The sequence below is a fragment of the Notolepis coatsorum genome (genome assembly GCF_963971535.1).
Source record: "Notolepis coatsorum genome assembly, chromosome: 5".
NCBI classification, from domain to species: domain Eukaryota; kingdom Metazoa; phylum Chordata; class Actinopteri; order Aulopiformes; family Paralepididae; genus Notolepis; species Notolepis coatsorum.
The window spans coordinates 140,658,254-140,678,253 of record NC_140169.1 but is presented as its reverse complement, the minus strand read 5'-3'; the positions used below and the strand labels follow the sequence as shown (position 1 = coordinate 140,678,253).

Sequence of the window (20,000 nt, the reverse complement as noted above, 5' to 3'; positions counted from 1 at the left end):
TGTGTGTGTTTGTATATACGAGAGAGTGTGTGTGTGTGTGTGCGTGTGTGTGTGTGCGTGTGCGTGTGTGTGTGGTGTCTCTGCCTCACCTCAGGTCGATGCGCTCCAGCAGCTCCTCCACGGAGGTGGGCTTGGGGGGTCGGCCCTTCCTCCTCCTCCTCACGGGCCTCTTGGGCTTCTCCTCCTCCTCGCTCAGGACGTCCACGTAGATGAACTTGAAGGTGCCCACCTTGTTGTTCAGGAGGCCCATCCAGGTGCCCATGGGCGGCTTGCTGATGACGTCGATCACGTCGCCGCGCTGCGGGACAGACGAGAGACACGGCGAGTCAGTCCTACTGTGTTGGTCCCCGTGGGGGGGAACTGACCTGTTTCAGCCACTTGAAGGAGCAGAGGGGGCCACACACACAGGGGGGGCCCGGGACCCACCCCGGGTCTAATGGCTGTGCTTGGGTCCTGGGTAACGGCAGGTGTGTGTGTACCCAGCATGCATGTCTTTTCACCATGTGGGGATATCAGGGTTCCCACAGACATTGCAAAATGAAATTCAAGGGCTTTCAAGTACTTTCCCCAAGCACTATTTTTCATTTTGACAGGGCATTTTTTATCCAATATTTATGGATTAAAACCAATTTCCGACAATTAGTTATACTTTTAGATTTAAAAAAAAAATTCTCGATTCAAAATGTATGTTTTGATGTTTTCACAATTCATTGCATTGCATTCATTTATTTTGCATTTATTTAGAATTTGTTGGACCTTATGGTGTTCCTGTTTTGTTTCTTGACTTATTGTGATGTTTCTTCTTGACTTGTTTAAAGAAGATGTGTCCGGCCCATGGGGACATTAACGTGTGTTGTCGGGCCTTACAAATACATTTGATTTGATTTGGATGAACAAAACATTCAACTTTATCTTTTGCCGATAGTGGATAGGTATATTATTTTTGATATTGATAGATAACTTATTACATATGAATATATGATATTGTAAGGAAGGGGCAGGACCAGATAAGCTTTGCTTCTGTCGGTCCCTTCTCGAACAAAACCATTTGTCTTGAGCTATGCTTTCATGTCTAGGAATATATATTTTATTTTATTTGTATTTTATTTAGTTTTTTATAAAACATTTATTTAGTTTCTTATTTTTTGTTATTTCAAGTTTGTGTGTTTATGGTTGTTCGAGATAAATAAATAAAGATCAATGTGAATGGTTGATTTGAAGAATTTTAAGCACTTTCTAAGCACCTTGTTTAAAAAATTGGCCGTTTTAAAGGAATTCCAGCCTCGACTTTCTTTTTCAAAAATCAAGCACTTTAAGCACGTCAAGGACCTTGTGCGAACCTTGGAGTGTGTATCCACGGAGGAACCCCACGCGGACACAGGTTCGAACCCAGGACGCTTATACTTACATACTGACCGACCTGCAGCGCTATACAACAAGGCATCCTGTGTGCTACTGAGAGGATGAAGTCGTGATATCGTGGCATCATTCCGTTTTCTCGCAGGATGAGATCTAGAACTATCGGAGGGAAACTGTTCATATCTGTATTTCTATGCCTCATCTTCTGGGTGTATTTATCTCTTAAGGTTAAGTCCTTCTTAAAGCATGACGGCTGCCTGGCTGAACTGCAGCTGCTTCGCACACACGATGGTGTCTCTGCTTCCATGCCGTCTAACGGCGGTGTAGTGGTTAACACTGTCTCCCTCTAGTGGCACGGTGGTGTAGTGGTTAACACTGTCGCCTCACAGCTAGAAGGTCCAGGGTTCGATTCCCGCTTGGGGACCAGGTTTCCGCGTTGCCAGGGACCCAGGTGGGGTATCTCCCGGGCCTTTCTGTGTGGAGTTTGCATGTTCTCCCCCGTGCTCGCAAGGGTTCCCCCCCGATAAGAGAAACCCAATGGAAAAACATGCACAACAGATCGCTAACGCTGTCGCGTCCCTGACGAAGACGGACAGGAGCACTTGGATTGCTCCCCGGGGCGCGGCCCCTCACCGACGCCCCTATCTGCTCCCAGCTGCCCTTGGGGGGGGGGGGGGGGGAAGGATGACGGGATGTTTGTTGTCTTATTGTTAGGATTTTATATGCTTTCCCCCCCTTATCTCTGTATGTGTGTTACCTTGAGTTTGAGGGAGTCACTGTCGTAGGGGCTGGGTGTGAAGTCAGTGTGTACTGTGTGTGTGTGTTACCTTGAGTTTGAGGGAGTCACTGTCCTAGGGGCTGGGGGTGTGTTACCTTGAGTTTGAGGGAGTCACTGTCGTAGGGGCTGGGGGTGTGTTACCTTGAGTTTGAGGGAGTCACTGTCGTAGGGGCTGGGGGTGTGTTACCTTGAGTTTGAGGGAGTCACTGTCGTAGGGGCTGTGGGGGTGTTACCTTGAGTTTGAGGGAGTCACTGTCCTAGGGGCTGGGTGTGTGTTACCTTGAGTTTGAGCGAGTCACTGTCGTAGGGGCTGGGGGTGTGTTACCTTGAGTTTGAGCGAGTCACTGTCGTAGGGGCTGGGTGTGCGTTACCTTGAGTTTGAGGGAGTCACTGTCGTAGGGGCTGGGTGTGAAGTCCGTGTGCACTCGGGCGCGTCCACAGAAGGGACCTCTGTAAGGGGCCTCCTCATCGTCTCCGTCCCTCCGACTTCACACTCTCTCTGTTGCTGGCCGACGAGTCCGTGGTGCTGACCGTCTGTCCACCTGGAGACACACACACACACACACACACACACAGTCAGATCTATACTTGCTATTATATATAGTGTGATGGTAGCCTGGAATATGTTCTATGATAATTCTATGATTCAGTTAAGGGGGGGGGGGGGGGGGGGGGGTGGGGGGGGGTCCCTGAGTCACTTGCATTGAATTGATCATATAATTGGCAGGTGTGGGGGGGGCTGTATTCATGCTCTACATACAGTGTAAATCCAAATCTATACACTAAACACTGCAGCGTATAGATACTCTATGTTTATATAACATAACGTATATATTGTGGCAAGTGTACTTCAGTAGAAAGTAGTTCTGAAACTGTTCTCAATGAAACACAACAAGATCTGTGGATTACCTTGAGTAGCCGTGTTTTTCAAAGTATTTAATTTTTTTGTTAACACGTTGAGCGTCGCAAAAACCCAATGCCATTCAGCTCCATTGTATTGGGAGAAATGGCACACATATATACCCAAAACGCACCCTGTGACAAACTATCTGGACAGATGGGATAGCACTCCGGGTAAGAGGAAAAATATGTTGTTGTTTTTTTATTGTGGGTGAACTGCCCCTTTAAGTGTGCATCTCACAAGTGGATATTTCTTCATAGTCTTATGATGAGTCCGTCACCATGTACTGTAGTCATGGCGTGCGTGGGAAGCTGTGAGATGTCCTATTCTAATCACAACCGCATGTTTCTCTCTCTGTGTGTGTGTGTGTGTGTGTGTGTGTGTGTGCGTGTGTGCGTGTGTGCGTGTGTGCGTGTGTGCGTGTGTGTGTGTGTGTGTGTGTGTGTGTGTGCGCGCGCGTGTGTGTGTGTGTGTGTGCGTGTGTGCGTGCGTGTGTGTGCGTGTGTGTGTGGCCATCGACCAATGATAAAAGTATGGACTAGTCACAAAGCGACAAGGACAAAGATGAAAAGATACAAGGTTCTAAGGGGATAAGACAACGTTTTCTAAACAGATAAGACATCGTTTTCTAAACAGATAAGACAACGTTTTCTAAACAGATAAGACAACGTTTTCTAAACAGATAAGACAACGTTTTCTAAACCGATGAGACGATCTTTCTAAACAGATAAAGACAGCTTTTCTAAAACAGATAAGACAACTTTGCTAAACAGATAACACAGCGTTTCTAAAAAAACAGATAAGACAGCGTTTCTAAACAGAGGAGACGACCGGAGCGTAGGGCTGGGGGAGATGCACTCAATAGGTCTACTGTCACGGATCCATGCAAGAGGTTGGCTTTTCTACACAATCGTTCACAATGTATTCATATTAAAAAGTGACAGATACTTGTGTGATGCGATACTACCGGGGAGGTCACCACACGTGGAGAGATGAGATCACAAGACGTTTAGCGCTCCTGTGGGACTGGGTGGAGAGGAGGAGAGAAATCCTTCTCCATGACCAGTAACGTTACCGTTTGGCCTTCGTGGGAGGACTTAAAGGGATAGTTCACATTTTTGAACATTTAAGTAGTATGGAATATTCTGGTTAGTTAGTGTGGTTGACGCGATGCCTTCATGTTACTCACCGAGTCCTGTGGTCGGCAGTTGCTAGGTTTTCAGTGAGTTTTTCCGTACCTTCGCGTGGGGCATGTGTCTGGGAGCGTTGCATTCATTTATTCATTTAACATTTTATTTTGAATTTCATGGTGTTTTTGTTTTGTTCTCGATTCATCGTGACGTTTCTTCTTGACTCGTGTAACCCTTTCACTGCCGCGCTAGCAAACGGTTAACCCTTTCACCGCGACAATACACAGAAGGTTAACCCTTTCACTGCCACACGTCCCAGCCGGTTAACCCTTTCACTGCCACACGACAGAAGGTTAATAACCCTTTACTATCACTCGTAGTTAGTAAAGGGTTAACCTTCTGTAGTGTGGCAGTGAAAGGGTTTTAAAGAAGACGTATATCCGGCCCATGGGGGACATTATTAACGTGTGTTGTCGGGCCTTACAAATATATTTTATTTGATTTGATTTGTTCCGAGTGAAGACTAGTGTGTCGGTGTCACGAGACAAAGACGGGTTTTAATGCCCGCCACAACATGCAGGCAAAGGGGGGGGGGTTACCGGTTCCAGCCACCGCCTGCCTCCACCGCCCTCCTCCTACGCCTGAGTCATGTCTGAGCGCGGTGCCTCACACCGGGCCTGGTTCCAGTACATGAAATGAAACTGTGGAGGCTCGTGGTTTTCTGGTGGAAACGGGTAAAAACCCCCGTTGTCTGCATGTTTTGCTGTGGATTCAACGTTTTTCTTTTTGTCTCATGACCCCGTTTTCTTTTCTTTTGCCCGTCTGGTGTTTCCCGGTTGGCTGGGACCTGGGCGGTGGGCGGGGCCAGACTGTGGGACTCGGTGAGTCAGCTGATGGAACTATATCAACTACACCGCTAGTAAAGTATTCCATACCACTTAAAGGGGCAATTCACAATTTTTTTAAATTTAAATGTCCCCTTTACCCGCAGTAGTATTTATCGATCCAGATCATTTCGGTGTGATTTGCCTAGTTTGGGAGATACTGGATGTTCTTTAGAGATATCTGCTGTCCGGTATCTACATAGTTCCGACATTAAAACTGCTCACAACTAGGCCACAAGCCGAATGGACTTCAGCTCCATTGTGTTGGAGTGACAGCAGACATCTCTACAGCAGATATCTCCAAAACTAAACGAATCAAACCGAAATGATCTGGATGGATAGATAAAGAAAAAAAAATAATATATATTTTTTTAAATACATTTTTATATTATTTTGGGTGAACTGCTCCTTTAATGTCCAACAATCGAACATCATCCATTGGAAAAAATAGTGTCAACTCAAAAGTGAGTGGCCGGGATTATATGATGACAGCGCCCTCCGGTGTTCAGTATGCAAACTACTTGTCATGTAACCCAATGAAGCAGAGGAGAGAAGAGGACAGTAGAGTAGAGTAGAATAGAAGAGAGGAGAGGAGAGGCATGTAGAAGAGAGAGGAGAGTAGAGGAGAGTAGAAGAGAGTAGGAGAGAGTAGAAGAAGAGAGTAGAATAGAAGAGAGGAGAGGAGAGTAGAAGCGAGAGGAGAGTAGAGGAGAGTAGAAGAGAGGAGAGTAGAGAAGAAGAGAGAGGATAGTAGAGGAGAGTAGAAGAGAGGAAAGTAGAGTAGAAGAAGAGAGTAGAAGAGAGGAGAGGAGAGTAGAAGCGAGAGGAGAGTAGAGGAGAGTAGAAGAGAGGAGAGTAGAGAAGAAGAGAGAGGATAGTAGAGGAGAGTAGAAGAGAGGAAAGTATAGAAGAAGAGAGAGGAGAGGAGAGTAGAAGAGAGGAGAGTAGAGGAGAGTAGAGGAGAGAGGAGAGTAGAGAAGAAGAGAGAGGAGAGGAGAGGAGAGTAGAAGAGAGGAGAGTAGAAGAGAAGAGAGTAGAAGAGAGAGGAGAGTAGAGTAGAAGAGAGGAGAGTAGAGGAGAGAGGAGAGTAGAGTAGAAGAGAAGAGAGTAGAGGAGAGAGGAGAGTAGAGTAGAAGAGAGGAGAGTAGAGGAGAGTAGAAGAGGAGAGGAGAGTAGAAGAGAGAGGAGAGGAGAGTAGAGTAGAAGAGGGGAGAGTAGAAGAGAGGAGGAGAGTAGGGTAGAAGAGAGGAGAGTAGAGTAGAGTAGAAGAGGGTAGAAGAGAGGAGAGTAGAGTAGAGTAGAAGAGGAGAGTAGAGTAGAAGAGAGTAGAGTAGAGTAGAGTAGAGTAGAGTAGAGTAGAGTAGAGTAGAGTAGAGTAGAGTAGAGTAGAGTAGAGTAGAGTAGAGTAGGAGAGTAGAGTAGAGTAGGAGAGTAGAGTAGAGTAGAAGAGAGTAGAGTAGAGTAGAGTAAAGTAGAAGAGAGTAGAGTAGAGTAGGAGAGTAGAGTAGGAGAGTAGAGTAGAGTAGAGTAGAGTAGAGTAGGAGAGTAGAGTAGAGTAGAGTAGAGTAGAGTAGAGTAGAGTAGAGTAGGAGAGTAGAGTAGAGTAGAGTAAAGTAGAAGAGAGTAGAGTAGAGTAGAGTAGAGTAGAGTAGAGTAGGAGAGTAGAGTAGAGTAGAGTAGAGTAGAGTAGAGTAGAGTAGAGTAGAGTAGAAGAGAGGAGAGTAGAAGAGAGGAGAGTAGAGTAGAAGAGAGTAGAGTAGAGTAGAGTAGAGTAGAGTAGGAGAGTAGAGTAGAGTAGAGTAGAGTAGAGTAGAGTAGAGTAGAGTAGAGTAGAGTAGAGTAGAGTAGAAGAGAGTAGAGTAGAGTAGAGTAAAGTAGAAGAGAGTAGAGTAGAGTAGAGTAGAGTAGAGTAGAGTAGAGTAGGAGAGTAGAGGAGAGTAGAGTAGAGTAGAGTAGAGTAGGAGAGTAGAGGAGAGTAGAGTAGAGTAGAGTAGAGTAGAGTAGAGGAGAGTAGAAGAGAGGAGAGTAGAGTAGAGTAGAGTAGAGTAGAGTAGAGTAGAGTAGAGTAGAGTAGAGTAGAGTAGAAGATAGTAGAGTAGAGTAGAGTAGAGTAGAGTAGAGTAGAGTAGAAGAGAGTAGAGTAGAGTAGAGTAGAGTAGGAGAGTAGAGTAGAGTAGAGTAGAGTAGAGTAGAGTAGAGTAGAGTAGAGTAGAGTAGAGGAGAGTAGAGTAGAGTAGAGTAGAAGAGAGTAGAGTAGAGTAGAGTAGAGTAGAGTAGAGTAGAGTAGAGTAGAGTAGAGTAGAGTAGAGTAGAGTAGAGGACTTACTCATGGAGCTCTGTCCGCTCAGCGAGCTCCTCAGACTCTCCACCGAGCCGCCTGCCTTCAGCTTGGGCTTCTCCAGGGAGTCGGTGTCTGGCTGAGGGGACTGAGGAGAACCAGGAGCCCCGTCTGGACTCGACTGGACAGGACAGAGAGAGAGAGAGGGGGGGGGAGGGACAGACAGAGAGAGAGGGGGGTAGGGAGGAAGACAAACGGGGGAGGGAAGGAGAGACGGAGGCAATAAAAGAAGACAAGGGATGGCAAGATGAAGGAAAAGGGGAGGAGAGGAGGAGGTGAGGAGGATAAATGAGAGATACAGATGGAAGGTTGAGTGAAGAAGAAGGAGACGGAGACAGAGAGGTAGAGAGAGAGATGGAGGGAAAGAGACAGAAGAATTAAAATGGGAGAATGGAAGTAGAAGAAATGGAGAGGGGGGTGACATGGGGGGGGGGACGAGGGAGAGAGAGAAAGACAAATGTCAGTAAGTGCTTAAATGTAAAGACTCATGTATCATTCAATGAGATATTCATAGCTTGACGATGACAACATTTCGGTGAACCACTAGGTGGCACTGTGTCCTGTAAGATGTCCAGGGTGACCACATGATGACATGGCACTGGCAGTGTGTGTTTGTTTGCTCGTTTCCAAGCCATGACTAATGGCCACCGCAACACACAGCTGTTTCATTGTGTGTGGGGGGGGGGGGGGGGGGGGGGGGGGTTGGACGACACCACACCTTGGGGTTGGCACAACCTCAAGACTGCCCAGTAATCATGGCGGAGCAGAACACACACACACATGCACACACATGCACACTGAGCCAAAGGGTTCATGGTCTAAATACTGGCCCAGGGGGAGAGAGCCTTGCTTAACTACATGAGCTCAGCATATAACACACACTCCACCCTAAACCCCGGTCCCAGGCAGGGAGAACCCATTTCCAGAGTGTGGACAGCTGAGATTCTCAGCTGTGTGCGTGACGTGTGTGTGTGTGTGTGTGTGTGTGCGTGCATGCGTGTGTGTGTGTGTGTGTGCGTGCGTGTGCGATATCCTGTGTGTGTGTGTGTGTGTTTGGCGTGTGTTTGTGTTTAAGCGTTGCGTGTTTACTCTGTAGCTAACACAAACAGACCCACCCACTCACGAGCTGAGGAACAGTGGGCTTGTAGTCCTGTAGAGTGGCTTCCTTCCTGAGGGTCACTGAGAAGATTCATTCACTAGGAAGTGAACCAGGTCCAGATGAACCAGTGAACCTGATGAACCAGTGAACCTGATCCAGATGAACCAGTGTCTCTTCGGATCATAGGTTCCCCCTTCGTCCACTGCTCTCTCCTCGACTATATAGACCGATCTGGACTTCTTCTCGGATGGCAGTTCCCCGAGACAAACTATGGGGGTCTGCGGTCGATCAATTTGGGCTCCTTGACACACAACGGTGGAGAACCGGTGGCTTACGGTAAAGAAATATCGTGTGCACATGTTCACAGGGTCGACGGACCTCTACAAAACATTGCAATGTCATAAAACGCTCAACCGATTTGTCCTATAAGAAACTAAATATCACCACTGTACACGTAACGATCGTCCGATTGAGGAACGCTCTTTTTGTACAGAGATCGCCATAGGGAGGTGTAGTCCGACGTCACTGGTTGTTCCACCCGTGTAGGGATTCATCGTTGGGAAAATGGATTATCGGCTATTGTAACAATTCTACCGCATGGAAATGCTTTCCATTGTTTGCACAAAATGAGTTCCCTTCTATCACTAACATAATTGTTTAAGCATTTTTGGTTGAAATAAAATTTGGCGATTTTTTTTTTATGAATAATTGCGAATATTTTCATGTTGAGCTATAGATTGTGGATGAATAAGCACAGAAAGGTACACCATGCAAATGTTAATGCTTTATTTGTTTTAAACGAGACGATTTAGAAATGGGCAATGGGGAAATACATTGCGTTGGACAGAGGGTGGAACACGAAAAACGGCAATGACGTAACCACTACACCTCCCTATAGAGGACTTGCATTTATGTAGCAGCTTTTATCCTACGCGCTTTACAACATATGCCTCACACACCAATGGCGGAGGCAACCATGCAAGGTGCTGACCTGTTCATGGTGAACAGGAACCCTTCAGATCACCTAGCGCTCTACCTACTGAGCCACTGTCACCCCCTAATGCTCAGAATGGGTACTGGTGTGTGTGTGTGTACAGTATGTGTGTGTGTGTGTACTGTATGTGTGTATGCGTCTTGTGTTACCTGCTCGGACAGGGAGCTGCTGTACTTCTTGGACATGCGTTTCCTCATGGTCTCCTTGACGGACTTCACCTTCTTCCCCAGAGAGATGCGAGACGTGGTGGGAGACTTGACCACCTCCCTGTAGATGGCCTCCTGCTCCTTGCTCTGAGGGAAGGAGGAGGAGGAGCAAGAAGAAGAAGAAAAAGAAGAAGAAGAAGAAGAAGAAGAAGAAGAAGAAGAAGAAGAAGAAGAAGAAGAAGAAGAAGAAGAAGAAGAAGAAGAAGAAGAAGAAGAAGAAGAAGAAGAAGAAGAAGAAGAAGAAGAAGAAGAAGAAGAAGAAGAAGAAGAAGAAGAAGAAGAAGAAGAAGAAGAAGAAGAAGAAGAAGAAGAAGAGAAGCAGAGACAGAAGGGAAGCGAAGGGGGAAGAGGAAACGTCAAGAGAGGAGACACGGAGCACGTCGAGTACGAAAAAAAGGCCAGAAAGAAAAGGTTTCAAGACGGACAAAACACGAAACGAGACAAGAGCAAAGAATGACGCACAAAAGTGTGGAAAGGCGAAGGAAAAGGGGGGTGACAGAAAACAGGTGATTTTTAGTGCGAGTGTCTCCCGTTTGCCTCGTGCCCCACAATACACAGCACCGTCCAAGCAGGACTACTAATGTGTCGGTGCGGGTGGTACTTACATTGGGCTCTGGGCCTGCATTGACCACATGGAGCGAGCGGTTGGTCAGGTCGAACCCTCCAAAACTACATGTCCTCTGGAGACAACCGAGAGACAACGAAGGAGGGTCAGAATAATCAATTGGACCGATTGCATCAATGCGGACCACCTAAGCGAGGACAGTCACTCGATTTATACTCGAACCCGACCCCAATGAAACGTAGCGCCTCCTCCGAGATCTGTGGGCGGCCGATGTAGCCTCCCTCAACGTTGGCATAGTATAGTCTAGAATGGATTTAGAATAAATTGTGCTAATTTCCTGTTAGAAGAAGCGCTTGCATATCGACTCGCTGGCGGACTCTTGGCTAGTACACTGCTAGACAGCTAGCGACATCTGCACTTTTGGTGTTGGCGTTTAAACTTTTTTTAAAAACAGACAGAATAACTAAAACTACACAAAACCGTCATGGAATATATTCTCCTTTTTCCAATGTTAAAATACCTCAACCCTCGATAACCAGGAAAATACAAAACCCCATTAATTTGCGACACGTGGATAAAAGTTGTTTCTTTTGGAACCGCCACGTTCGATAATCATATAATAATCAAACCAGAGTGACACGGTCGCTTAGGTGGTCCATCCACGTCAAATCACAACGATTCATGCTTGGCACTGGCAAAAGACACTGGCAGGAGGAGCGTGACATAATGGACATGGGTTCGGTCTGTCGGTTAGTAGTGAACGTACGGCACAGTATGGAATGTGGTGGTGTGTGATGTCATATGGTATGATGATGTCATATGGTATGATGTCACACAGGGACTGCAGACGTGATGTCACATGAAAGTACTATATCAAGTATCACACAACGTCCTCTTTTAAGTTTGTGAGTTGAACTAGCCGCTACATCAACCATGGCGGCGAACATGCAGTCAATGTTCTCCAACGAGCGGTCCATGTTTTAAATCACTCCTCGCCAATTATATATCGGGAGAGAATTCAATGAAGTCACTTGATGTGGTGCGAGGAGCTGAAATTGACTTAATACGTTTTTTATTTAAAATACAATTTAAGAGTGAATACGGTTAATAAGCACACTGCCGCCGCGGGTCTCGTGGTTAGTTATGAGCAAAGCGTTAACTGGGTTTTAGTATAAAGTCACACACATCATATACTGCGTAGCGGCGGGTACTTAACCCTTTCACTACCACACTACAGAAGGTTAACACTTTCACTGCGCCAATGGTTAACCTTCTGTAGCGTGGCAGTGGAAAACGTTAACCCTGTGTCGTCGTGTGGCAGTGTGAAAGGGTTAACCTTCTGTATTGTCGCAGGGAAAGGGTTAACCCTTTAGGTAAGTGTGGCGGTGAAAGGGTTATTAAGCGGTGCAGATTTAGACGCGTTTAAAGGGTTAAACAGCAGTATACTTCAAAGGCAAACTGGGAGGAAGCCAAAGGCACATTTTTCACTGAGGCCCCGTCCACACGAACGCTGGGTTTAATGTAACCGTGATTGTATGTGCGCAGTTGCACTGTTCGGCCACACACAACCGGGGATTTGCTACACTGCAACCGCGGTCTTTTGAAACCGGTGGCCAGGGTGGAGTTGTGCGGTTTTGCAGTTGCGTGTGGGCATAGCAACCGAGGTTATTCCCAGTGTTTACAGCAGAGCTGTCGCAATTATTCCCATGTTCACGGCAGACCGCGGGGTAGAGAGATTAGAGCAGAGCCAGCTACACCAGTGTTTACAGCAGAGCTGTCCCAAGTAGCGTTATATGAAAATGATTGTAACAAACTTTTGTTCAAAACGTATCGTCTGTGTTGAAGAGTGTTGTGATCGACTGATGTCTGTTGACGCTCAGAGTAAACATGTAGCTGCAGCTAAACTAAACTCATGTGTTGTCAAGTTATTGTTATAACTTATAAGGAACCCAGTCCAGACTGCATCCCCTTAACAATTGTTTGTATTGAGCCGTATTGTATTGTACCCATTCTGCAATCTGTTAAATAACGTTTACATCCATTTCATATCGGTAACGTTACTTCTTCTTCTTCAGTTAATTAATGGCAGATCGCGACCAACAGGAAGTTTAGTGAGCGTTCAGTCTTTTCTGATTGGTTGAAATGGCCTTCATGTCTGAACAACATCGCCGCCTACTGCTTTGGCATTGTATTACATTGTACTAAATGTATCGGTTGCTGGGTTCCAGCTCTGCCCGTGAGTACGCAGTTATACACGGTTGTCCACCTGTGTTCACCGTGTGGACGGAGTTTTATTTTTCAAACTTCGGTCATATTAAATCCAAACTCTCGTGTGGACAGGGCCTGAATCAACAAGGATATCTTCACAGAGTATACTATTTTGGTTAGGGGATGGGGGGGGGGGTCAGGGGAGGGGGTGGGGGGGGGGGGGCATTGACATTTTAATCTCAACCGGGGCGTCTCAGCAGGACAAGATAAAAGGCACCGTGGGAGAGGGAGGGGAAACTAGAGCATGATGGGAAAGAGAGCGAGTGTCTTATCACCGAGGGGAGGCCTTGACCTCTGCCGACCTCTTGGGATCAAGTAATTGGTTCACACACACACACACACAGGCGCTGGCACACGCTCACTCAGCTCAGTTTGGGACACTTAATTAAATGTGCACTTCACGGTCTGGCCTAAAACACGTTGTACCGGTCCGTCCAGACGGAAACCCCTGCATTCCACGATCCTCCTCCTCCGCACGAGAGCGTTTCATGTTCGAGAAGCAACACAAGCTTTAATGGCAACCGGTTTAACACGGGATCCAACCAGCTGCAATCCAACAACTCCCTTCGTCGTCGAACGGAACTCTGGACGATGGTGGTGATTGGTTGAATGGAATATGGCCGCCCATGCATCCGGGAAAAAATTCTTCCAAAGAAAAGTTTTAAAGAGAGAGAGAGAGAGAGAAAAATCCACTACAGCGGCAACCACAAAGGCACGGACCGAAAGGAGAAAAAAAAATAAACCTAAAAGCAGAAAAGCGACAACGTGCTGATGGGTGGATTAAAAATATCGATGGATGAATAAGCAGCACGTCCACTGACTTCACGAGCACAAGGCGGGAGCCACGGTTTCCTCCAAAGCTGCAGAATAAGCTTTCCTAACTGTATGTTACAATGACTCCAATTGACCCGTCTTAAAAAAATAACTGCCCTCTTTTCTTGATCATTAAAAAAAATAACTGCCCTCTTTTCTTGATCCTTAAAAAAATAACTGCCCTCTTTTCTTGATCCTTAAAAAAAATAACTGCCCTCTTTTCTTGATCCTTAAAAAAATAACTGCCCTCTTTTCTTGATCCTCCAATCACACAATCGTTGCTTCGAATCAACAGCCGTGATTGGAGGATTGAGAAACGACGGCATTTCTAAAAGGTGCATGTCTATGTGTGTGCGTGTGTGTGTGTGTGTGTGTGTGCATACAGTATGTGAGTGGAGTGACATTTCTAAAAGGTGCATGTCTATGTGTGTGCGTGTGTGTGTGTGTGTGTGTGTGTGTGTGTGTGTGTGCATACAGTATGTGAGTGGAGTGACATTTCTAAAAGGTGCATGTCTATGTGTGTGCGTGTGTGTGTGTGTGTGTGTGTGTGTACATACAGTATGTGAGTGGAGTGACATTTCTAAAAGGAGTAACTTTCCGCTTCACTTCACACTGAAATAACAAAAAGTGTGTCGCTGTGAGGTTACGGAAGGTGACATTCCTCTCTCCGCGGTCTGTCGGTTTGACCCGTGATACTGTACGTTATACGCGAGAGAGGCCTCGGAGAGAATAAAACCTGAGGGCAACTCTTACAAAATAACCGATCACCGCGGTTACCTCAGGCGTGACTCGGGTTCCTTTCTCCTCATCTTCCGTCTAAACTGACGAGGGTGTTTGAGCGTTTAACCTTTTATACGTGGAGACAGGTAAACGCGATGATCCCTATCCCTGCCTGTGAGAGCGAAGGCCCTTTCAGACACAAGGCGACGGCGGTGCCACTGCGCTCCTAAAAACCCAATGACTTCCAATGCCGTGTGCCCGTCGCCCAGCAGGCAGAGACACTACAGCTGCCCCCCCCGATCGCCTCGCGTCTGAAAGTGGCTTCTATTCTGCAGCTTTGGAAGTCACGCAGTGAGTCCTCCCGGCCACACGGGGGTTTCCACTCCACTCACAGACTTCTGCTGGATGCGTAAGAGCACGCGCTTGGTGCAGCGGTCCACGCTGGACGCCCACTTCCGGTCGCCCTCGCGGTCCTCGTCCAGTAGGCAGCGGCGCTCGGCGCGGCTCAGGGTGACCGGGCGCACCAGCTGGGCCCAGTTGAGGTGTCCGTAGAGGCTCCGCTCCACCACGTAGGTGATGTTGAGCTCGCTGACCGCCGTGCGACCGCGCAGCCTGCTGCGGGAGCCGGGGAACGCCCAGCCCCCCCCCCCGGTGCCGCCGCCCCCCGCGAAGCCCTTCGACTTGGCCACGTCGCAGCGGACGGGCGAGGAGGGCGCGGCGGCGGACAGCGGGGAGGCGGGCGGCTTGCCGCGCGAGCGCTGGTACAGCAGGTGCTTGGTGGAATAGGCGTAGTTGGGGTCGGGCTTCCGGTGCGTCCAGTTGCCGTGGTGGCGGTGGTGCTGCTGCTTGGGCCCGTCGTCCAGGGAGAGCAGGAGGCGGGACTGGGAGTGGGGTTTGGGCCGGGGCTTGGTGAGGCCGTAGAAGGCGTAGAGGCTCTCGTTGGTACTTACCCCGTGGGAGATGGAGCTCAGCGCCTTCCGCATGTTGTCGCCGTCGGCCGCCGTGGAGCGCGACAGCTTCCCCTCGTCCTCCGCGCCGCCGTCCAGCTCAGAGAAGGAGGAGGAGCCGCTGCCTCCCACCCCGGCGCTGGTGGAGCCCCCCGGGCCCCCGGTGCTGCTGCTGCTGTTGGCCGGAGCGCGTCGCGGGGGCCTGATGAGGCCGTGGGTGCTGGAGGACTTACTGAAGGTCTTGACCAGCTTGTGCCCGGACCAGGTGTCCAGGCTGCTGGAGGACGGGGAGGTGGTCAGGCTGTTGTCCGTGTCCCCGTCCAGCGAGAGCTGGTCCTGGGCGAGGGAGGGCAGGGAGGACAGGGAGGCGTCCTGGGGCAACAGGGGGGCCTTCTTCAGCACCCCGGTGTACAGGGCCACATTGTCCACGCAGGTGGGGGAGGCCTCCAGGCTCAGGGAGTCTACGGGGGGAGAAGAGGAGAGAGGCAGGTCAGTGTGACGCTAGCTGCCACTTGGTGATGGAGGAACTGCATTATACACAAAGATACTGTGGTCAAAAATATCATCATGTTCATAAGCTCTGTTTAAATACTCTGTACAGCCTTGACTAGTTAATATGGTACACAGCTCTGTACAGCCTTGACTAGTTAATATGGTACACAGCTCTGTACAGCCTTGACTAGTTAATATGGTACACAGCTCTGTACAGCCTTGACTAGTTAATATGGTACACAGCTCAGACACCAGGTGAGACACGACAAACCCCCTTAACCCATCTTTGTTTTCATTTGTCATTCCCAGCTGGTACTTAATTGTAAGTCTGACCAGAGCTCTTTCTCACTTTCTGGCCAGACCCTCGTATTGTGTGTGGCCACAGAAACTGAAAATAAACGATGTTCTATTTTTATATACAATTTGACTCATCTGAATTTCTACAGTTCACCGTCTTGACCCATTTTAAATAGTCCACAACAATACAAAAACACATTATGTGTACAGTATTATTATCAGATAAGGAAACTAGAGAAGGCGATTTTTGGCCTCAAAAAGTGTTCACGGGGCAATTCAGATCTAATTATTTGTAAAAAGGAAAGAAGCTCCGACGGGGAAGTTACGGCTCACAGAGCTGACGGACACACGACGTCACCTCGAGAGAATCACCGTGATCCTCGAGAACATTGAAAATAATCTGAGGAAATGTGGCAACCACTAATCTCTCATCTTGCAGATGGATTTGATTTGTGATTTGATTTTATATGTAAGAAGACCGTTGGTGTCTTAAGGGGATCTTTCTTTACGTTTCTTTTTTGTCTGTATGTTTTGTTTTTACGTTTTGTTGATATTGTGTTCATACTTGAAAAGAAGCAAGGCGGTAATAAAAAAAAAAAGAAATCTTGAAAATAACGCTTCATAAATCAAATCTAATTATCGGTCCTAATGTACAATAAAGAGACAATCTCTCAAATTATTATGAAAATGTATATACGCTCCGTCGGCTGTAAAATAATAATATTTTCCCCATTTCTATCCTCGAGTTCAGGGGCATTTTCTACCCATAATCCCAATTATTACTGGGGGGAATAATTAACGAACCTTCGGAGGGATTCTTGCCCCTGGTGGACCTTTCCGCATAATTCCCTAAATGACTATGATAGGGCTGTCCCCGACTAAGGATTTGGATGGTCGACTATGATTGGCCAAAATTTGCTAAATAATTTTATTTATCATTCCATTTGGGCTGTGGGGGGTGCTTAATGTCTGAAGGAGTCGACTGAAGGCTTCTTGTCCTCTGCAAAAGCATGCAATTGGTCCACTGATGGATACATCTTGATATTTGTCTAGTCTAGTGTGTTCATTAGATGGGTGAAATCCTCTTTCAGTGCCTCTGTGCCTGTTTTCGTAGGCAGTTAGCCTCTGGTATGCGCGCCATTAGCGTTAGCCACGCTTCTAGGCCTCTTTTCTTTTGTAAAGAATGATAAAAAAAAATAAAAAAATATATATATATTCGACTAAGAGGTTGGCCAGTCGACTACGGCTCCTTTCGACCGATTAGTCGACTTATAGGGGTCAGCCCTACTCTGAACGTACAGACGTGAATATGAACGCGTCCCCCGCGGCGGCGTACCTTCAGAGCTGTGCTTCTTCCCCTCCTCCACCTTGATGAGCTTCTTGCGGACGCGGCGGGTGGAGTTCACCAGCTTGTGGAGCCTCTTGAACTTCACCAGGTCCTCCGACTGCTCCTCGTCCGACTGCTCGCGGGACTGGAGGGGGGGGGGGAGAGGAAGTGATGTCACAGGAGGGAGAGGAAGTGATGTCACGGGAGGAAGTGACATCATGGGAGGGATAAAAAAAAATACAAAAAAAAAACACGGACAGACGGGTGGTGGTGTTATGGCAAGACCACTAAAATACAGCGGACAAAAAAAACTATTATTATCCATGTCAGCGTCTCTTTCTCTCAGTCTAATGATGCTGCCTTCACAAGACGCTCTGCTTCATGTTTTAATACAGTCTTCTAGTAGCCTCTCTTTCTCTCAGTCTAATGATGCTGCCTTCACAAGACGCTCTGCTTCATGTTTTAATACAGTTAGTGTTCCAGTTCACAGAGCAGGTTTTTTTTTTTAGTCCAGATGTCTTATGTTTATTTTGGAACTCCGGCACCGTCATAATGGTTGAGGTTTGGTTCATACGGATTTCACACACAGTCAACAGCAAGCGAGCGAGCGAGCGAGAGAGAGAGAGAGAGAGAGAGAGAGAGCGAGAGCGAGAGCGAGAGCGAGAGAGAGAGAGAGAGAGAGAGAGAGAGAGAGCGAGAGAGAGAGAGAGAGAGCATGAGTAAGACATCACAAAGTCAACATCATGTACAAATGTAATGCAAACACTTGAAGACATTGTGGGTAACAGTGAACTGGTAAAAAGCGAGCGGTGGATGGATGGATGGATGGATGGTGGGTGCATAGTTTAGAATGGAGTCAAACGTTAGTGAGATGAGAACATGGCGGGCATGGAGGAGGAGGGATGGCGGCACATTGCATTGTGGGTACTGTGGGTTAAATGTTCGGCATGTCAACAACACGTTTGACATTAATGACAACAGATGAACAAGGTGAGACAGTGAATCAACATTACAGGTGCGGAGTTCTGTCTAATGATGCTGCCTTCACAAGACTCTCCGCTTCATGTTTTAATACAGTCTTCTAGTAGCCTCTCTTTCTCTCAGTCTAATGATGCTGCCTTCACAAGACGCTCTGCTTCATGTTTTAATACAGTCTTCTAGTAGCCTCTCTTTCTCTCAGTCTAATGATGCTGCCTTCACAAGACGCTCTGCTTCATGTTTTAATACAGTCTTCTAGTAGCCTCTCTTTCTCTCTCAGTCTAATGATGCTGCCTTCACAAGACGCTCTGCTTCATGTTTTAATACAGTCTTCTAGTAGCCTCTCTTTCTCTCAGTCTAATGATGCTGCCTTCACAAGACGCTCTGCTTCATGTTTTAATACAGTCTTCTAGTAGCCTCTCTTTCTCTCTCAGTCTAATGATGCTGCCTTCACAAGACGCTCTGCTTCATGTTTTAATACAGTCTTCTAGTAGCCTCTCTTTCTCTCTCAGTCTAATGATGCTGCCTTCACAAGACGCTCTGCTTCATGTTTTAATACAGTCTTCTAGTAGCCTCTCTTTCTCTCTCAGTCTAATGATGCTGCCTTCACAAGACGCTCTGCTTCATGTTTTAATACAGTCTTCTAGTAGCCTCTCTTTCTCTCTCCGTCTAATGATGCTGCCTTCACACGACTCTCTGCTTCATGTTTTAATACAGTCTTCTAGTAGCCTCTCTTTCTCTCTCCGTCTAATGATGCTGCCTTCACACGACGCTCTGCTTCATGTTTTAATACAGTCTTCTAGTAGCCTCTCTTTCTCTCTCTGTCTAATGATGCTGCCTTCACAAGACTCTCTGCTTCATGTTTTAATACAGTCTTCTAGTAGCCTCTCTTTCTCTCTCCGTCTAATGATGCTGCCTTCACAAGACTCTCTGCTTCATGTTTTAATACAGTCTTCTAGTAGCCTCTCTTTCTCTCTCAGTCTAATGATGCTGCCTTCACAAGACTCTCTGCTTCATGTTTTAATACAGTCTTCTAGTAGCCTCTCTTTCTCTCTCAGTCTAATGATGCTGCCTTCACAAGACTCTCCTGCTTCATGTTTTAATACAGTCTTCTAGTAGCCTCTCTTTCTCTCTCAGTCTAATGATGCTGCCTTCACAAGACTCTCCTGCTTCATGTTTTAATACAGTCTTCTAGTAGCCTCTCTTTCTCTCTCCGTCTAATGATGCTGCCTTCACAAGACTCTCCTGCTTCATGTTTTAATATAGTCTTCTAGTAGCCTCTCTTTCTCTCCGTCTAATGATGCTGCCTTCACAAGACTCTCCGCTTCATGTTTTAATACAGTCTTCTTGTAGCCTCTCTTTCTCTCTGTCTAATGATGCTGCCTTCACAAGACTCTCCGCTTCATGTTTTAATACAGTCTTCTAGTAGCCTCTCTTTCTCTCTCAGTCTAATGATGCTGCCTTCACAAGACTCTCCGCTTCATGTTTTAATACAGTCTTCTAGTAGCCTCTCTTTCTCTCTCCGTCTAATGATGCTGCCTTCACACGACTCTCTGCTTCATGTTTTAATACAGTCTTCTAGTAGCCTCTCTTTCTCTCCGTCTAATGATGCTGCCTTCACAAGACTCTCTGCTTCATGTTTTAATACAGTCTTCTAGTAGCCTCTCTTTCTCTCTCAGTCTAATGATGCTGCCTTCACAAGACGCTCTGCTTCATGTTTTAATACAGTCTTCTAGTAGCCTCTCTTTCTCTCTCAGTCTAATGATGCTGCCTTCACAAGACGCTCTGCTTCATGTTTTAATACAGTCTTCTAGTAGCCTCTTCTTAGTCTCTCTCAGTCTAATGATGCTGCCTTCACAAGACTCTCTGCTTCATGTTTTAATACAGTCTTCTAGTAGCCTCTC

At 47.0% G+C, this 20,000-nt stretch overlaps 1 protein-coding gene across 1 annotated transcript in view; it reads right to left on the bottom strand.

Moving 5' to 3' along the window:
- Window positions 1-20,000, bottom strand: part of LOC311228388 (SAM and SH3 domain-containing protein 1-like) — a gene marked incomplete at its 5' end in the record, with an annotated part of 61,598 nt that overhangs the window by 40,856 nt on the left and 742 nt on the right. The window contains 8 exon segments of the mRNA XM_084314295.1: window positions 90-298; window positions 2,509-2,616; window positions 2,618-2,679; window positions 7,379-7,511; window positions 9,633-9,776; window positions 10,295-10,369; window positions 15,006-15,463; window positions 17,128-17,263. Coding sequence (XP_084170421.1) covers window positions 90-298; window positions 2,509-2,616; window positions 2,618-2,679; window positions 7,379-7,511; window positions 9,633-9,776; window positions 10,295-10,369; window positions 15,006-15,463; window positions 17,128-17,263 — 1,325 coding nt within the window.